At 34.9% G+C, this 15,827-nt stretch overlaps 1 protein-coding gene across 2 annotated transcripts in view; it reads right to left on the reverse strand.

The window, feature by feature from the left end:
* Positions 1-237: 237 nt before the first annotated feature.
* LOC111141125 (matrin 3) overlaps positions 238-15,827 on the reverse strand; it is a 30,234-nt gene continuing 14,644 nt past the window's right edge. Inside the window, exons 3-15 of one of the 2 annotated variants that reach the window (XM_022493471.1) lie at positions 13,321-13,382; positions 12,303-12,344; positions 11,854-11,966; positions 11,223-11,275; positions 10,236-10,361; positions 9,603-9,728; positions 9,258-9,425; positions 8,199-8,330; positions 7,693-7,736; positions 7,222-7,597; positions 4,488-4,854; positions 3,891-4,012; positions 238-1,601 (exon numbers count right to left, since the gene is read on the reverse strand). In XM_022493471.1, coding sequence (XP_022349179.1) covers positions 1,551-1,601; positions 3,891-4,012; positions 4,488-4,854; positions 7,222-7,597; positions 7,693-7,736; positions 8,199-8,330; positions 9,258-9,425; positions 9,603-9,728; positions 10,236-10,361; positions 11,223-11,275; positions 11,854-11,966; positions 12,303-12,344; positions 13,321-13,382 — 1,782 coding nt within the window. In that variant the 3' untranslated portion in view covers positions 238-1,550. The remainder of the gene's footprint in view (positions 1,602-3,890; positions 4,013-4,487; positions 4,855-7,221; positions 7,598-7,692; positions 7,737-8,198; positions 8,331-9,257; positions 9,426-9,602; positions 9,729-10,235; positions 10,362-11,222; positions 11,276-11,853; positions 11,967-12,302; positions 12,345-13,320; positions 13,383-15,827) is intronic. The other variant, XM_022493472.1, reaches the window with a different exon arrangement.

The following is a 15,827-nucleotide window of genomic DNA, read 5'->3' on the forward strand; positions in this document are numbered from 1 at the left end:
ACTGGCGAGGATTTTTTGTGCATGTCACATTAAAAAGTTAACTGCCTTTCAGAGATACACCACAAAATTCTGATAGATCCCTTAAACACATTCAGACCTAAGAGTTCCAAAGAGAATTCTTATTAAATTCTTCTATTTTTTAACATTAAAAATTTGTTTTTGACAATAGGTAAATCCTTTACACCAAGAACCCGAAAAAATTTTGAAAAGCTGATAGAACTAATTCTTGATACTTCATGTTATTTCCAACTTTATTGTTTGATGCTTAAGACAGGTTTAAACATGAGCTTTTGCCATTTCTTCACTCTTATCATTTTAACCTCCAAAGGTTTTTAAAGACCACGAATAGCCCCATTTTTATGTAACAGGAACAAGAAATCCACCAGCACCAAAAACTTTAAAACTCAGATCTTTAGTAGCAGTCTTTAGAACACTCTAGATTAAAAATGTAATAATTTGTTAAAGCATGCAAAGAAGTGTAACAGTGAATAAAAACCACAACTGACAAAAATATTGGTTAACATTCCAAACATGTATAACCAATGAACATGGCCTAAGTTTTTTATTGGTATTCACTTCAGAAACTTGAATCCACAGATATAAGCAGTATATTACCAGAAAGTTACAAGTAAACACAGATTATACATGCAAATTTCTGTTCACAAAGGTCACATGTGCAGGTATGTGAATTAGAAGCGTGCGTCTAGATTATGGCCAAACTGTTTTAAAATGCAGAAATGTAAAATTACATTTTGAAATATGAAGAGATGGTCTACACACTTCAAAAATCAAATGTTGCTTATACCAGATGTATGACAGCTACAGGATTCAAGTGACAAGCAATAAGATCTCAAGAAATTAATACTGCTCAAAGAGAACGGGAGTAGTTTTTACATTTCACTGAAAATACATTGACTACTAGAATACGAAATCTAGCAGGAACTTAGGGGAAAAAATTACAAAAATCTAAAGCCAATTACTTAGTATTTCTTATTACCTAAACAACAACATGACATTAAAAGAAAACTGCACCTGCTTTTAATTGCCAATCTCATATCATGAAGATCTCCAAATAAAAAGCAACCTAAAAGCTTCAAACTCCAAATGAAAGTCTGCAAGGCTCAGATTAAAATGTGGAATGTTTCAGATGAAAGTAATAAAAATACAATTGGTTTTGTTCTTTATTGAATGGAATCAAAAGTTTTGACATTTCTTTGAAGCCTGGAACTAAATTTCATTTCTCTGAATGATTCTACATCTTTTTTTCTTAGTGGTGCAATTTGTCTTAAGTAGCTTACATACGAGTCAGTCTCTACAAGGTACTTCGGTCTTTTACCATTCTGATAAAACAAAAACAATTCTTCATTAACTTAACCGTGTATGTATTTTTGCTCTAACACTTAACACATGAACAGACATCTATTATTTTTCCACTAAAACAAAAGAGTACAATAGTTTTCTTCTAACTATCAGTATTGTATTTAAAAAAGGTTAACATTAAAAACAAAGAACCATTATTTTCTTTGAAATTGTTAAGCGTCTTGCACATTTTAAGCTTCCTTCTTCTGCCTGCGTTCTTCTGCCAATTTATTCAGAAATTTCTGAAAAGAAAAAAAAAATTACAAGGATTAAGTCACCTAAGAAAAACTAAAAGGATGAACTTCAAAATAAAATACTCTACCCAACTTTTTGAATTTGATTGTAATTTAGCTGTAACATTATCAGTTATTTTAAAGATTTGGTATTCTTGTTAAGTCAGTGTACAAAACTAAACTAGATCATAGTACATAAAAACATGGAAAAAATAGTAAAATGTGGAAAAAAGATCATTCCAATTTACAGTTAACATTAACTTATAGAGATAAGAAAACAAAGATCGTACTTGCAGAGAACTGCCACTATTCCAACATACAGTAGTTAAAAATAACATGCGATTATTCAAATAGTGCGTCTTCCATTAAAGTGGGGAAACATTTTTTTTTTTTTTTAATTTATTTGACAGACAGAGATCACAAGTAGGTAGAGAGGCAGGCAGAGAGAGAGGAGGGGAAGCAGGCTCCCCGACAAGCAGAGAGCCCGATGCGGGGCTCGATCCCAGGACTCTGGGACCACAACCTGAGCCGAAGGCAGAGGCTTTAACCCACTGAGCCACCCAGGCGCCCCGGGGAAACATTTTCTTAAGGGTAGTAAATATTTTCTTTGTGGGCTATTCTTTATTTCAACTACTCAATTCTGTTACAGCAATAAAGCCAGCCATACCAATACTTAAATGAATGACGGTGGGTATATTCCGCACTGCCCCAAAACCCCACCTTATCTACAAAAGCGGTGACCCCTGTATTGCACCTGTAATTTCTAGAGTTCTTAGACATATTAAAACATTAATAAGTAACCCTCCCCACCAAATGTAAAACACCCATTGTTTCTTTACTTCTGGGTAGAATTTCTCAACTCTATAGTTAGTTCCAACTGATGAGGAGCCATTGGAAAAAACACTCAGGAAAGTATCAAGTCATTTATCATTAGCAAAATATTATATTGCACAATACATTTTAGTGAAGTCGACAAAGTTTCTTTAAAATAGAATAATAGAGGGCGCGAGCCATTGGAAAAAACACTCAGGAAAGTATCAAGTCATTTATCATTAGCAAAATATTATATTGCACAATACATTTTAGTGAAGTCGACAAAGTTTCTTTAAAATAGAATAATAGAGGGTGCCTGGGTGGCTCAGTTGGTTAAGCAATTGCCTTCAGCTCAGGTCATGATCCTGGAGTCCCAGGATCGAGTCCCGAATCGGGCTGTCAACTCCAGTGGGGGAGTCTGCTTCTCCCTCTGACCTCTCCCCTCTCATGCTCTAATAAATAAATAAAATTTTTTAAAAAATTAAAAAAACAAAACAAAACAAAAAACCACAGAATTATAAAGTCACCTCCAATAAACAAATGAAAATTAGAATAGCTAGGAAATATTAGAAAGCATATCACTTATAAAGTATTAAGCACTGAGACAACTTTTGTATTTCAACACTGTTCTATGTAATACACAACTTCTGCTACTAATGCAATTAAACCATTCTTTTTTCATATGCTAAATGTACGACACATACAGGTAGCAAAGAATACCTTCATTTCAAACTAGTGACACAGCCAAGAAATGGCATTATTTCCTAAATTCAAGGCCATCCCCTCACCCCCCTCCAAAATCAAGGCTATCTTTATCCATATAAATCAACACATAGAACATGTATGATAACGGAATATTCCAGTAGCTCTCTACTACAAAGCAGTGCAAAAACCAGGTTATTTGTACTTACGGAATTAAAAGCCTTTCAAGTTTTTCCCTATTACTTGCTTTAATACTCAATCCTTAAAGCAGTCACTAAAATACCAAATTTCAAAATATCCAAATAGGAATTTGTTATGCTTCATTAATGTTTTATTTTTTAATCCATTTATTATAGAATATCATTATTATCAAATAACTTAACAACGTAAAAATCATTAATATGAAGGGACATGGCACATCATAATAGTTGAAAAAAGCTTTTATTATTCCACTTGGCATTCAGGCCTCCAGAATCTTCCGAATTAGAGAAATTACGGTCTAATACTCACTTGGGAAGAAGCAACTTTAGTTATAAGAGAATTTATAACACGGCTAATAAATTATTCAATTATTTAATTAGAATGTACTATAGAAAAAGGCTCAATAGATGTTCCTAGAATTCATTAGACTGCTTAAGGCCCATCAACAAAGAAATAAAAGTATCATCTCTAGGATAAGGCATTGTGATGGGTCTACAGAAGGTACCATACACATTTTACTTTGTGTAACTTTATACGATTTGTTTTTATAAAAGAACTCTACTCTTTTAGATTCAGTCTTACCTTTAATTTCTGATAATGAGGAAGGCTGCTGCAATGAGTATTCTTTGCAACTTCTTCATTTGTATAAAAGAGTGAACACAGCTTACAGTAAAACCCTGTTTTAGGTATCACATAGTCTATACCTAGAACACAAACATACATTCTTACAAATTTAGTAAATCAGAAGTTTTAATTAGTGTTCTCAAATCTTTTTTCCATCATTATTTGAATGAGATATTTGTGAGAAGTCCATTATAGCCTAAGCTAAAACAAAACAAAAACCATAGTAACATTAGTTAATTGTACTTAACTGATGTTTAAGGTCCACCTAACTGTACTCTTAAAAAGGCAGAAATATAAAAAAGATAAAGAAAAAGCAATGTGAAATTCTCAAAAACCTTTATGCGGAGAAAGAACATATTGTGAAATGGTAACAAAAGATAATACAGAATGAGGAGAGTTGGTTAAGTGAAGAATATATCGATTAATATTTACAAATCATTATGCAGAGAAATGAATTTAAAATGGTATCAAAGTTTATGTAAGACCAATTTAAAAATTATTTAGTAATAGAACTTGGAAGGGGTGAGAGGGGAAGAACAAAGCCTTATATCTCACCAACAGGAACATTGGGCTGATATGGTCCAATTCTATACTCATCTGGGATTGTATAGTCCTCCTTGTTTTCATCACTTTGGCCATCTGCATTTTCACTTGTATCTTTGTTGGGATCATCAGCATTCTCAGCAGATTCAGCGCCTGGTTCTGTATTTTCCTCATTTTTAATTCCATTTTCCAACGCTGCTTCATTTTCTTGATCAAGTTCCTCGATCTTGTCCACCTTAATTTCAACCAAACCATCATCATTTTTGTCACCAGATTTAAATGCCATGCCCGATTTACGAAGTTTCTGAAGTTCCGAATCTTCCTCATCACCAACCTCATCTAGAGTGACAAAACCTTCCATACTCCCTGGGAAACGACGCTGTTAAGAAAGACAAATTTACTCTGCAACAATTATCCTGCAGCATCCCTTCCATTTGCTTTACTTGAAGGGAAAGGGATAGCGTCTTTGTCCTTATTCATTCTTTCAAAATACTGACTTGTTCCTTTCTTCCCCAAAATCACTGTTGTTTTTTTAAAACAACTTTGTTTTAAAACTATGTAATTAAAAGCTTGCCTCACATGAAGAGCAGAAAATAAATGAGGTAAGGACATTATATTCTACACTTCTTAAAACTATTAGGCTGCAAGGGACTGTATCAAAAATGTGCTTTGAGGGCGCCTGGGTGGCTCAGTGGGTTAAAGCCTCTACCTTCGGCTCAGGTCATGATCCCAGTGTCCTGGGATCGAGCCCCGCATCAGGCTCTCTGCTCAGTAGGGAGCCTGCTTCCCTCTCTCTCTCTGCTTGCCTCTCTGCCTGCTTGTGATCTCTGTCTGTCAAATAAATAAATAAAATCTTTAAAAAAAAAAAAGTGCTTTGATAAAAGTAGTTCAATGTTATCCTTTGGAAGACAGTACCTTAGGATACAACCGTTATTTAGAGAACACTAAGTCTCGAAAGTGGTTAAAAAAGGGAAAAAAAAAAATCAAGCTCTGGAGCATGAATGCCTATGTCTAAATTCTGACTACCACTTACAAGCAGTATGACCAAGGACAACTTATTGAACTTCTCTATGCCTAAATTTTCTCATTCATAAAACCAGGTTAATAAAGGTATTTATCTGCTGCTTATAGTTACTGTGAGGATTAAGTTTATTAGCATACACAAAGAGTTCAGAAAAATTTATAGCATGTAGTAAGTATCAGCTCTTAAGAGTGCAAATATAAAGTTCTGGGGCGCCTGCATGGCTCAGTGGGTTAAGTCTCTGCCTCCCGCTCAGGTCCTGGGATCAAGCCCCGCACTGGGCTCTCTGCTCATTTGGGAACCTGCTTCCCCTCTCTCTCTGCCTGCTGCTCTGCCTACTTGTGATCTGTGTCAAATTAAAAAAAAAAAAAAAAAAGTGCAAACATTATGCAACAATCATCTACTTCAGCCAGAACAGTAACTTTAAGACTAAGTTACGTGACTAGGCACCTGAGTGACTCAGTAGCTTAAATGTCAGCTTTTTGCTCACGTCACCAAACGCCACAATCCCAGGGTCCTCGGATCCAATCCTCTGTCAGGCTTCCTGCTCAGCAGGAAGCAGGAAGATTCACCCTCTCATTCTGCCCCTCTCCCCTGCTCCTGCTGGCTTGCTCTCTTTCAAATAAATAAAATCTTTAAAAAACGCAACAATAAAAAAACAAAACAATGTTATGTGACCAAACCAACAAAATCTGCTTTCCAATGGCTGAATGTTGCTTACAAGGAATTAAATGGACAGGAAAGGACCTCTCTCACTGAAAGAGCCATTTAACATAAGGGGCTTCAAAGGCATTTTAGTGCTCTAATCCTTAATGCAGATAATCAGTAGATCATGGTCTTTTGTTTTACTATTCTTTATGCTTTGTATATATTTTTATATTTGTATTCACCTTATATGCTTATCAGTGACATGTGTTCTAAGCAAAATGTCTTAAAAGTTACTGTATTATCTGATCAAGCTTATGTTTCTCAAATATGAGAATTCTTCAAGCTTAACAAAATAAGATCTTATTTTTAAGTAATCTCTATACCCAACTTGGGGCCTGAACCCACAACCCCAAGATCAAGAGTTGCATGCTCCACTGACCAAGCCAGCCAGATGCCCCAAGTTTAACAATTTTTAAATGAATGGCAAATGTTTTTACTATCTTGGGCCAATTAACTTATTATAAACTCCTATCCCATCTTTTCAAAAATAAGCTGTACTGGGGCGCCTGGGTAGCTCAGTGGGTTAAAGCCTCTGCCTTCAGCTCAGGTCATTATCTCAGGGTCCTGGGATCAAGCCCCACATCATGCTCTCTGCTCGGCAGGGAGCCTGCTTCCCCCTCTCTCTCTGCCTGCCTCTGCCTACGATCTCTCTATGTCAAATAAATAAATAAAATCTTTAAAAAATAAATAAAAATAAAAATAAGCTGTACTAAAAGGCTGCTTACCAGTACTTACACACTACAATACACAAACATATGTAGATTTAGGACTTCCTCCTACCTAAAAACTTCCTTCTGTTAGTTGACACTTTTTAACAACTACTATAAAAAGTCTTACATAACCTATTTATTGCAGAGTTTACTTTTAAATATTAATTCTATAAATGGTTCATACCTGATTTTTTTCTAATGTAAGTGACTAATTCCCTTTAAGCTGATGCTGCTAATGTAAATAATAAGAAACATTTATCTGATCTAGTTTTCTGTCAACAAAGGTCAACATACAATCTTCCTTTACCTTTTTCAGCTTTTTCTTTGCAGCTGCCGAAGCACTGGCATTTCCATCTTTTTTCACAGCTTTGTCCGAAGGTTCCTTTTTCCCATCAGAAGCGACATCACCTAAATTAGCAAGATCTGTCTCATCTCCCACCGAACTGCCACTTTCTAGCAGTGCTGCTGCTTCTTCTTCATCCACGAGTAGTTCATCTTCAGATTCAAGAAGCATGTTAGGTTCTTGCTCGGCTTGGTCATCCTTTGTATCTTTTTCACCATCTTCACCTGATTTCTCTTCTTGTTCTTTACCTTCAGTTGTACTTTCAGTCTTCTGGGAACCATCAATCTTGGATTTCTTATCGCTTGGAGATTCTTTGCCATCTGGAGAATAAGATCTTTTCCTGAAATCAAAAGGATACCCCCTCAATTAATTCTCCTGAGTTGGGAAACAAAAGTTTAATATACCAGTGTATATATACACATAAAATGAAATTACCGAGATTTATCTTTTTTCAGTAAGTCAATGCCTCTGTTGGGAATCTAAAAGACAAAATTTTGTATCAGTTAAATAAATGTATTAGAATACATTCATTTGCAGATTATATAATTACCTAATTAACTAACAGTTAAGGAACATCCTTCATATCAACTAAGCTTATTCAATCCCAATAACCATACCTAAGAATGTAAGCTGCCTCGAGTAAGCAATTCATTACAATCAACATTTCGACAGAGCATAGAGCAGTGGAAAATAAATATTTTGGTAGAACTCAAGTTCAAATAAAATCTTAAATATAAATAGATAAAACCAATGAAGGCATTTTTAACATAACACCATTAAAAAAACAACAAACTTCTACTGAAGAACACCAAGGGAAAAAACATTGTTATCTTTAAATAACCAAATCCTGTATTCTTAGCAAATAAAAACGTGTATAAGCATGCTATGCTTGAAATATGTGAAACAAGCTTTATAATGATGACAAATTCAGAACTACATACCCTCAGTACCAATTTTTTATATTTTTCAGACAAGTCAACTTTCACACATCTCCCCTGAAACCAAAGGGCCTTTTTCAAGCAGTGGTCGACCATTGCCATTGCATCTTCTCTGGTCTCCATCTCAATAAAGGCCTTAAACAAAGAAAGGAAAAGGAAAAAAAGAAAAGAAAAGAAAGAAAAAAGCAATCAGCTTATAAGAGATCAATGGTACAGTCCAAAAACCTTTAAATATCCCATCAACTCAGGAAGTTAAGTTTTTTTTTACAGCTTACTCAATGGAATCATAAATAAAGTGGAAAGCAACACTGTAATGTAATACCAATGGGGCAAGAAAGAAACAGTATACCTATATACACACAGGGAGATTTTTCTAGATGCATACTTGGAAGCAAAGTGTTACCACGTTTACTTTTCCACTTTATAGCTTCTCAGTATTTACTGTTTTACACACTGAGAATCCACTGTGACTTAAAAAAAAAAAAAAACTTATTAAGCAAAGAAAATTTAAAATTTATGAGAAGATAATTATTTTCCCTTTATTAAAAACAAAGATACAGAAAAAACCTTAGAGTACTAATTATCTTAAAATTTTTAAAAAGTTATTTAGGGGACCACCTGGGTGGCTCAGTGGGTTAAGCCTCTGCCTTTGGCTCAGGTCATGATCTCAGGATCCTGGGATCCCTGCACTGGGGTCCCTGCTCAATGGGGAGCCTGCTTCCCCTCTCTTTCTGCCTGCCTCTCTGCCTACTTGTAATCTGTCAAATTAAAAAAAAAAAAAAATCTTTAAAAAGTTATTTAAATTCAATTAACATAGAGTGTATTATTAGTTCAGAGGTAAAGTTCAGTGATTTTTCAGTTGCATGTAACACCTAGTGCTCATTACATCTCGTGCCCTCCTTAATGCCCATTACCCCCTTACCCCTGCCCTCTCACCAGCAACCCTCAGTTTGTTTCCTATTGTTGAAAGTCCCTTATGGTTTGTCTCCCTCTCTGATATTGTCTTATTTCCCCTTTCCTTTCCCCACGATCCTCCTTAAAAGCTTCTATGTTTGGGATTACCTGACTTTTCATCCTCATCAGTATATAATTTTTTATTTTTCCATAAGGCTCAGCAAGCTTGAGAACTGCACTGTCAGAATAGCCAGAATGAGGTAAATTGCTGAGATGTATCACACGTCCAAGCTCTTGCTTTTGATCAAACTTCTGGTCTGGCTTCCCCTCAGGTTTCTAAATAATAAACAAGCAAACAGGCAAGTCAAATGGTGGTAGGTATCCTATAATTATTTGTTAATAGTTAAGGTAATTCTAGTTACTAGCAACAACTTAAAGTAGCTAAAGTTAATAAATATTAAAACGATGTATTAAATGGTTGGTGGTACAAATCTGGAAATAATTGGTAATTACCTTTATTCTTTTATACTTCTGTGATAAATGAACTCTCACTGGCTTGCCAAATACTAATGCTGGTGTGGTTGTATAATAATCCACTGCAGCTTGAGCATCCTCTGTAGTTGCCATTTCAATAAAAGCCTAAAATTGGGACAAAATTATTATTTCCAAAATAAAACAAAACTGCCCAAGTCTTTCTAGATATATTAAATCAATAGGAAGCATTTTTAAGAGTCTAAAAACAGAATCAACACAGTTAATTTGCTGTTTTTTAAAAGGTCATCTCAGAATTTACTACCTTCATGCTATCCAAGTGTCATTTATTATGTCTACTGTATTTCAAATAATAATTTGCATCCATTTTGATAAAAGTTTGGAATGGTTTCTCAAAGAATTATCATCCTTTTATAGCCCTTACAATAATATAATGACAATTTTACTGCTTAAGGACAATTAATAAATTAAATAATCCATTAGGCCTAGAAATTAATGCTATTGACATACTTCAACTATTTGCTTTTTTCTCTATTAACATTCCATATTAATGATTTAAGATCACACTGAGGGCTTTTTCTAATATAAAATCATACAATTCCTTTAGGAACTATATTAGTAATGAATAAATACTACACTTATTTCAACTCATACCTCATTAATTTTATTTAGAATCAGATGATTTGAAATGACTCCAAATGGTTCCACCAGCTGTAACAGTTGGTATCTCAAGTTTTTCCCTCGTTGAAAATCCATGATGTGAACAACTCGGCTTGTTTCCTATCCATTAGGAAAAAATCAAGTCAAGAGGTCTCTTTAGAATCAAGATGAAAACATGTTACATATTACAAGTTTCACAGTCTAAAGTTAACCAGAACAGATTAAGTATTTAAAACAACTCACAACATTCTAGAGAATTTTAAAACTACACAGGAAATCAGATTCACTGGGGTATATCTCAAAGTTTCAGAAAGCCTCTGCAGTTTTTTTTTTTTTTTTTTAAGATTTTATTTATTCATTTGAGAGAGAGTGTGTGAAAGAGAGCATGAGAGGGGAGGTCAGAGGGAGAAGCAGACTCCCCATGGAGCTGGGAGCCTGATGCGGACCTCGATCCCAGGACTCCGGGGCCATGACCTGAGCCGAAGGCAGTCACTTAACCAAGTGAGCCACCCAGGAACCCTCTGCAGTTAGTTATTTTTAAATAGGATACTGTAGACATAAATGGACAGCAAGATTTCTTTCCCTTTTTTAAAATAAAGTATCTCAATGTTTTTTGTTGTTTTTTTTTTTTGACAGAGATCATAAGTAGGCAGAGGGGCAAGCAGGCTCCCCACCAAGCAGGGAGCCCAATGCGAGGATCCCAGGACCCTGAGATCATGACCTGAGCCAAAGGCAGAGGCTTAACCCACTGAGCCACCCAGGCGCTCCTGCAGCAAAATTTCTTACACTCAAGATGAGTTCTCTATACTATGGGTATATGAAAATTAAACTTTGAACTCTAAGTCCTATAGAAGCCTTATAGTTTTCAAACAATACAGCAGCCTTTCTATAATAAAGGACTACAATACAGACTCAATTTACAAGAATCTCAAAGTTAAATTACACTTCCCCCCAAAATAAAGTAAGAGTTGTATTACTGACCACTCTGCCTTTCTGCATGTGTCTTGGTCCTTGCAGGTTCCCATTTCCAGCACCTTTATAGACAAAAAGTGATTTTTTTAAAAGATCTTGTAATAAATATACTTGTTATAACATAATGGGACATCTTAAAAAAAAATATATCTGAGAGAGCGAGAAAGAGCAGAGAAGGGTGCGGGGACAGAGGAAGAAGAGAAGCAGACTCTCTGCTGAGCCTAGAGTCTTACAAGGGCTTCCATCTCAGGACCCTGAGATTAGGAACGGAGTAGAAACCAGGAGTAGGGACACTTAACCAACTTAACCACACATGCACCCCCCCACCGACTTTTTAAAGCAGGATCTATATCCAGCTAGGAGCCCAATGCAGGGCCAGAACTCACAACCCTGAAATCAAAACCTGAGCTGAGATCAAGAGTCGGATGCTTAACCGACTGAGCCACCCAGGCATCTCAGGAAAACAAGACATCTTTCAAACACAAATCAGAGGTTACTACAAGTATAATAAGAACCATGTCTTCTCATGAAATATGATGTTATTTTGATTAATTTTTCAACAAGCCTTCTTTTACCTCTAATCACTGCATTTCATTTTTAGTAAAAGCTCTCAGAGAAAGGTAACAAATTTTATAATCACCCAGATTTCCTCTTGGTCCAACCGCTGGTCCCCCAAGATGAAATGAGGGAGGTGGAGGTCCCAGAATTCCTGGTGCTGGGTTTGTAGACTGCTGCAGCATGAATGGATCACCCCTAGTAATGTGAGACGTAAAATGTAATGACTACAAAACGTTTCATCAAAAATAATTAAGATTTATTGTTAAAATACCCCTTTAATGATTATAATTCCAATCTTTGCAGGCATTTATGTGTGAAGTAACTAGGGGAAAAGCTGTAATAACAATAACATAATAATCACTAACATAAAAATTAGAATTCTCAAGATTCTTTCACCCACAGTGACTTATACCAAACTCTCATATTTAATGAAGATACTCAGAAAATATTTGCTTATAAATTTTGAAAGTTTAACCTGAATTCCTTACAATGATCTCCTTTATTAACAAGAGCTTAAAAATTTTAACTTACATTGTGTGTCCTGTATCATTGTCAGGATTCCATTCTGGGTAGCTTTAAAGAGACCAGAAAATTAACTTTAAAATAAAACTGTCCTTTTCATAAAACAGCCTTGTTTGGCCTTTAAAACAGAGTTTATTTATTAGTGAAGTTACAGGAGAGTCTAAGTGTTAGAAATACTATAATTTAAAACATATCCTATAGATACTTCAAAAAAAAAAAAAAAAAAAAAACAAACCTCCAGAACTTCAAAATAATCCAAATGAACAAGAACAAACGTGTTCTATAATGAAAATTTAGATAATATACATTTAAGTTTAATTTTATACTTATTTGGTAAGTCATAAGGAGGAAGAAGTGCTGCATGGGGAATTGGAAATGTGGGTATATACAGAAATAAGGACCAACCGCAGGTTTTCCTTCTCCAATATTAAATGCCAATAGCAAAAACAGAGTTGTGACACTAGAAAGTAAAGAAAGCCCCAACGGAGCTAGACATATGTGAAAACTGGCAATCTAGTGAACAACGGGTATGTGTGTTTCGGCAGGGAGATTCTTTATGAATTCCATTCCATTCCAGCAGCTTAAAATCAGAACCAAAGGTCACTCAAAAGCAAAAAGTGTATCTTGACAGATTTTGCTCGACAACTTCTAATTCCTAATGACTTTTCTATCTGCTATATTTTTAGAGCATGTATGAACTGTTACTGAAAATGCCTGAGTTTATTCTATGTATCAAAGGCCATCTTTAAGTGTATTAAAAATTCTTGCAATTTGCAGAAAGACAGCCCATGTTTATTTGCCCTACAAATAATATTAAGTAAAAAACACCACTAACACTGAACCTAATATTCTGAAATGAGATTCCAGATCTAAACATTTTGTTTGTAACTGATAAAGCCTGGTCAGTATCAACTACACAGTGTTGAACAATGTGGATATTACAAGCAAGTGATGAACTCCCCAAAACCAATCAATGGCTGTTTCTGATTCACGGTACGGATGCTTTAAAGGTATTTCAAACTCCTACATTTCAAGAAGAAGCTGGCATCGACGACTGTGACTTGCTCCATTGATATGTTGACTCCACTCCTGCAGCAAAGTAAATTAGTAGAATTAACAAAAATAAAGCTAAAATATTTTTCATTTGAACCATTCAAACTCTAGGAAGTTAATTTGTATTCAGTATAACATATGCTTTTCAAGCATGACAGACTATAGAAAACACCTGATCATTCAATAGTCACAACAAATTAATTTAAAACCATTTCTCTGAATCCTTGTAGCATGATCCTGCCCTCAAATACGCCATGCACATTCTTGGAAAAACTGGATTAACTTGGTTAACATACTAATAGACCTGACAGGGAAAAGAGAGTTAATAAAGATCAAGAATAACAACTGACCTTGAGATCACCTAGACATACTAATCTCTGCTGTGGACCAAACTGGATTATATATATTGTATCATTAGAACTGCTTTTATAAAACTCTATGATAAAATATCCATGCTTCTATCTACTTTTCTAGAAATGTTATGTGACTAGTTAATTTTATCCAGCTTTAAAGCGTGTTCCAAGTGTACTACAGCCATGAAAAGCTAAGATTCAACAGGAATGGTTTTTCTAGAAAATGGTCCCCATTTATCAAAACACTAAGCTCCCATTCTACTTCCCATAAGTAAAGAAGCAAATTTCAGGAATGTCTGTTTCCAAATTTTAGGAAGGGAAACATATTCATCAGTATTTGTGCTCCTCTGTGGTTATTTTTAATTTAAGGGATTAACTTCTTTCCTATTTTATGAAAATAAGCTTTCCTTTCTTTAGTTAAAAAAAAAAAAAATCCACATATAAATGATCAATGTTTCAGACAACTGAAGAAAGAGGAGTTAGGAAAAGCAGGCTTTGCTGTCAGACTGACTAGGTTCCATTCCCAAGGTGCCACTTAATAGACATGAATCCTTGGTACCTATCAGTACGTATTACTGAAATTTAAATTTACTATGATTCAATACCTTCCTAGGATTTTATGTAAAGTGAATGACTAAAGGTAAACTGCTTATCAGAACATTGCCAGGCACATAAGTGCCCAAAAAAGAAAAAAAATTAACTGTCATTACATTGCTTATAAAGCTATCTCGTTTTACAATTCCTGCTTTACAAGTACGGTCTCACAAATTCCCACAAAATGAGGCAACTTCCGTCACATCCACACTACCTAATACATTATATTTGGAATATAAAACACGGTCAGGCAATGTTTTTAAAAGGGAGTCTCACTTAGAGCTAAACTAAAATAAGAAACCAAATTGCAAGAGCTACCTTCTTGAAAAGCTTCAGAATGGTGTTTTATAAACCCAATTTTAAAAAATGGATTTATATTACAACAGCTTACATACTTCCTCTCCCCTAAAAGAATTAACATCCTGTGAAAGAACTATGGAAGCTGTACCTCAAAGCTAGATTATCTTTTTAAAAATAATGGCTAATAGCTAAGGAACCTAAAGAAATCTCTTCAGCTGGCTCCACAACCAGTTTATTTGGGATATAAAAAGTTTGTACTTGCAAAGCAACAGACCACTGACTTATTAGAGGACACTTTTAAAATGGCTGTAAGAAGAGGTGCCATAGGTCAAGTTCACAAAATTCATAAGAGGGATTAAACAAATACCTTAACTTAGAATTTTCTGAAATAAAAATATTCAGATTTTATTTAAAACGTCCTTGAGAAGCAGTGTGTTGGGAGAGGAGTAAAAGTTACCCTATTATGCACGTTTCTAATTCATAGGAGATGGAAAGGCATCTAGTTGAACAGAAAACTATTTATATCCAATCCTCTATGCTCTTTAAAGGTTCAAACTTAAGGTAAAAATGTAGCTGGTCTTTCAAAGTACTAGAAGAAGGCCAAGATCAAAGAATTATTATGTATCTCCCAAACCCACCCACATTCCTAATCTACACTACCCCATCAACATCTTTGGTTTAAAGTGAGGATTAAGAGTCAAAAGGGTTTTTAAAAAACCTATATCCTTGATTCTAAACTGAGGTAGCTTTCACATCAGATTAATAAGGTAAAAGGATTCACATTTTGAATGGAGAAGTTCTGCAGGAAAACTATATATATTCACCTTAACAGTCTTTGAGATACCTAAATTATATAAAGAAAGGATAATTTGGGAGAAGCACTTCTGGAATGGCAGAATAAAGACTTTAAGGGCTTTTAGAATAATACTAAAAGGAAAACTATGAGCTCAAGTGACAAGACGGTGAAAACGCTGTAGTGGGCACTCTAAGTGAAAAGAATTTGAGGGAAGTCTGAGGTTGTGGAGAAAAGTAATTTGACATTCTAAAATGAACTAGGAAGAAATAAAAGCAACACCATCACTGAAAGTCACTCAAAATATCAAATAATGATGATAAATTAGATCACGTTTTTCACCTACAAGTTCCTTATTTCATTGTAAGATGAAGTTTTGATCATGTAAATTATTTAACACTACCACTAAGTGAAAAGAACAGATTTTCCAAGTTATGCAGC

This window comes from Enhydra lutris, unplaced genomic scaffold (assembly GCF_002288905.1).
Source record: "Enhydra lutris kenyoni isolate GAN:26980312 unplaced genomic scaffold, ASM228890v2 scaffoldscaffold5, whole genome shotgun sequence".
Taxonomy (NCBI): domain Eukaryota; kingdom Metazoa; phylum Chordata; class Mammalia; order Carnivora; family Mustelidae; genus Enhydra; species Enhydra lutris.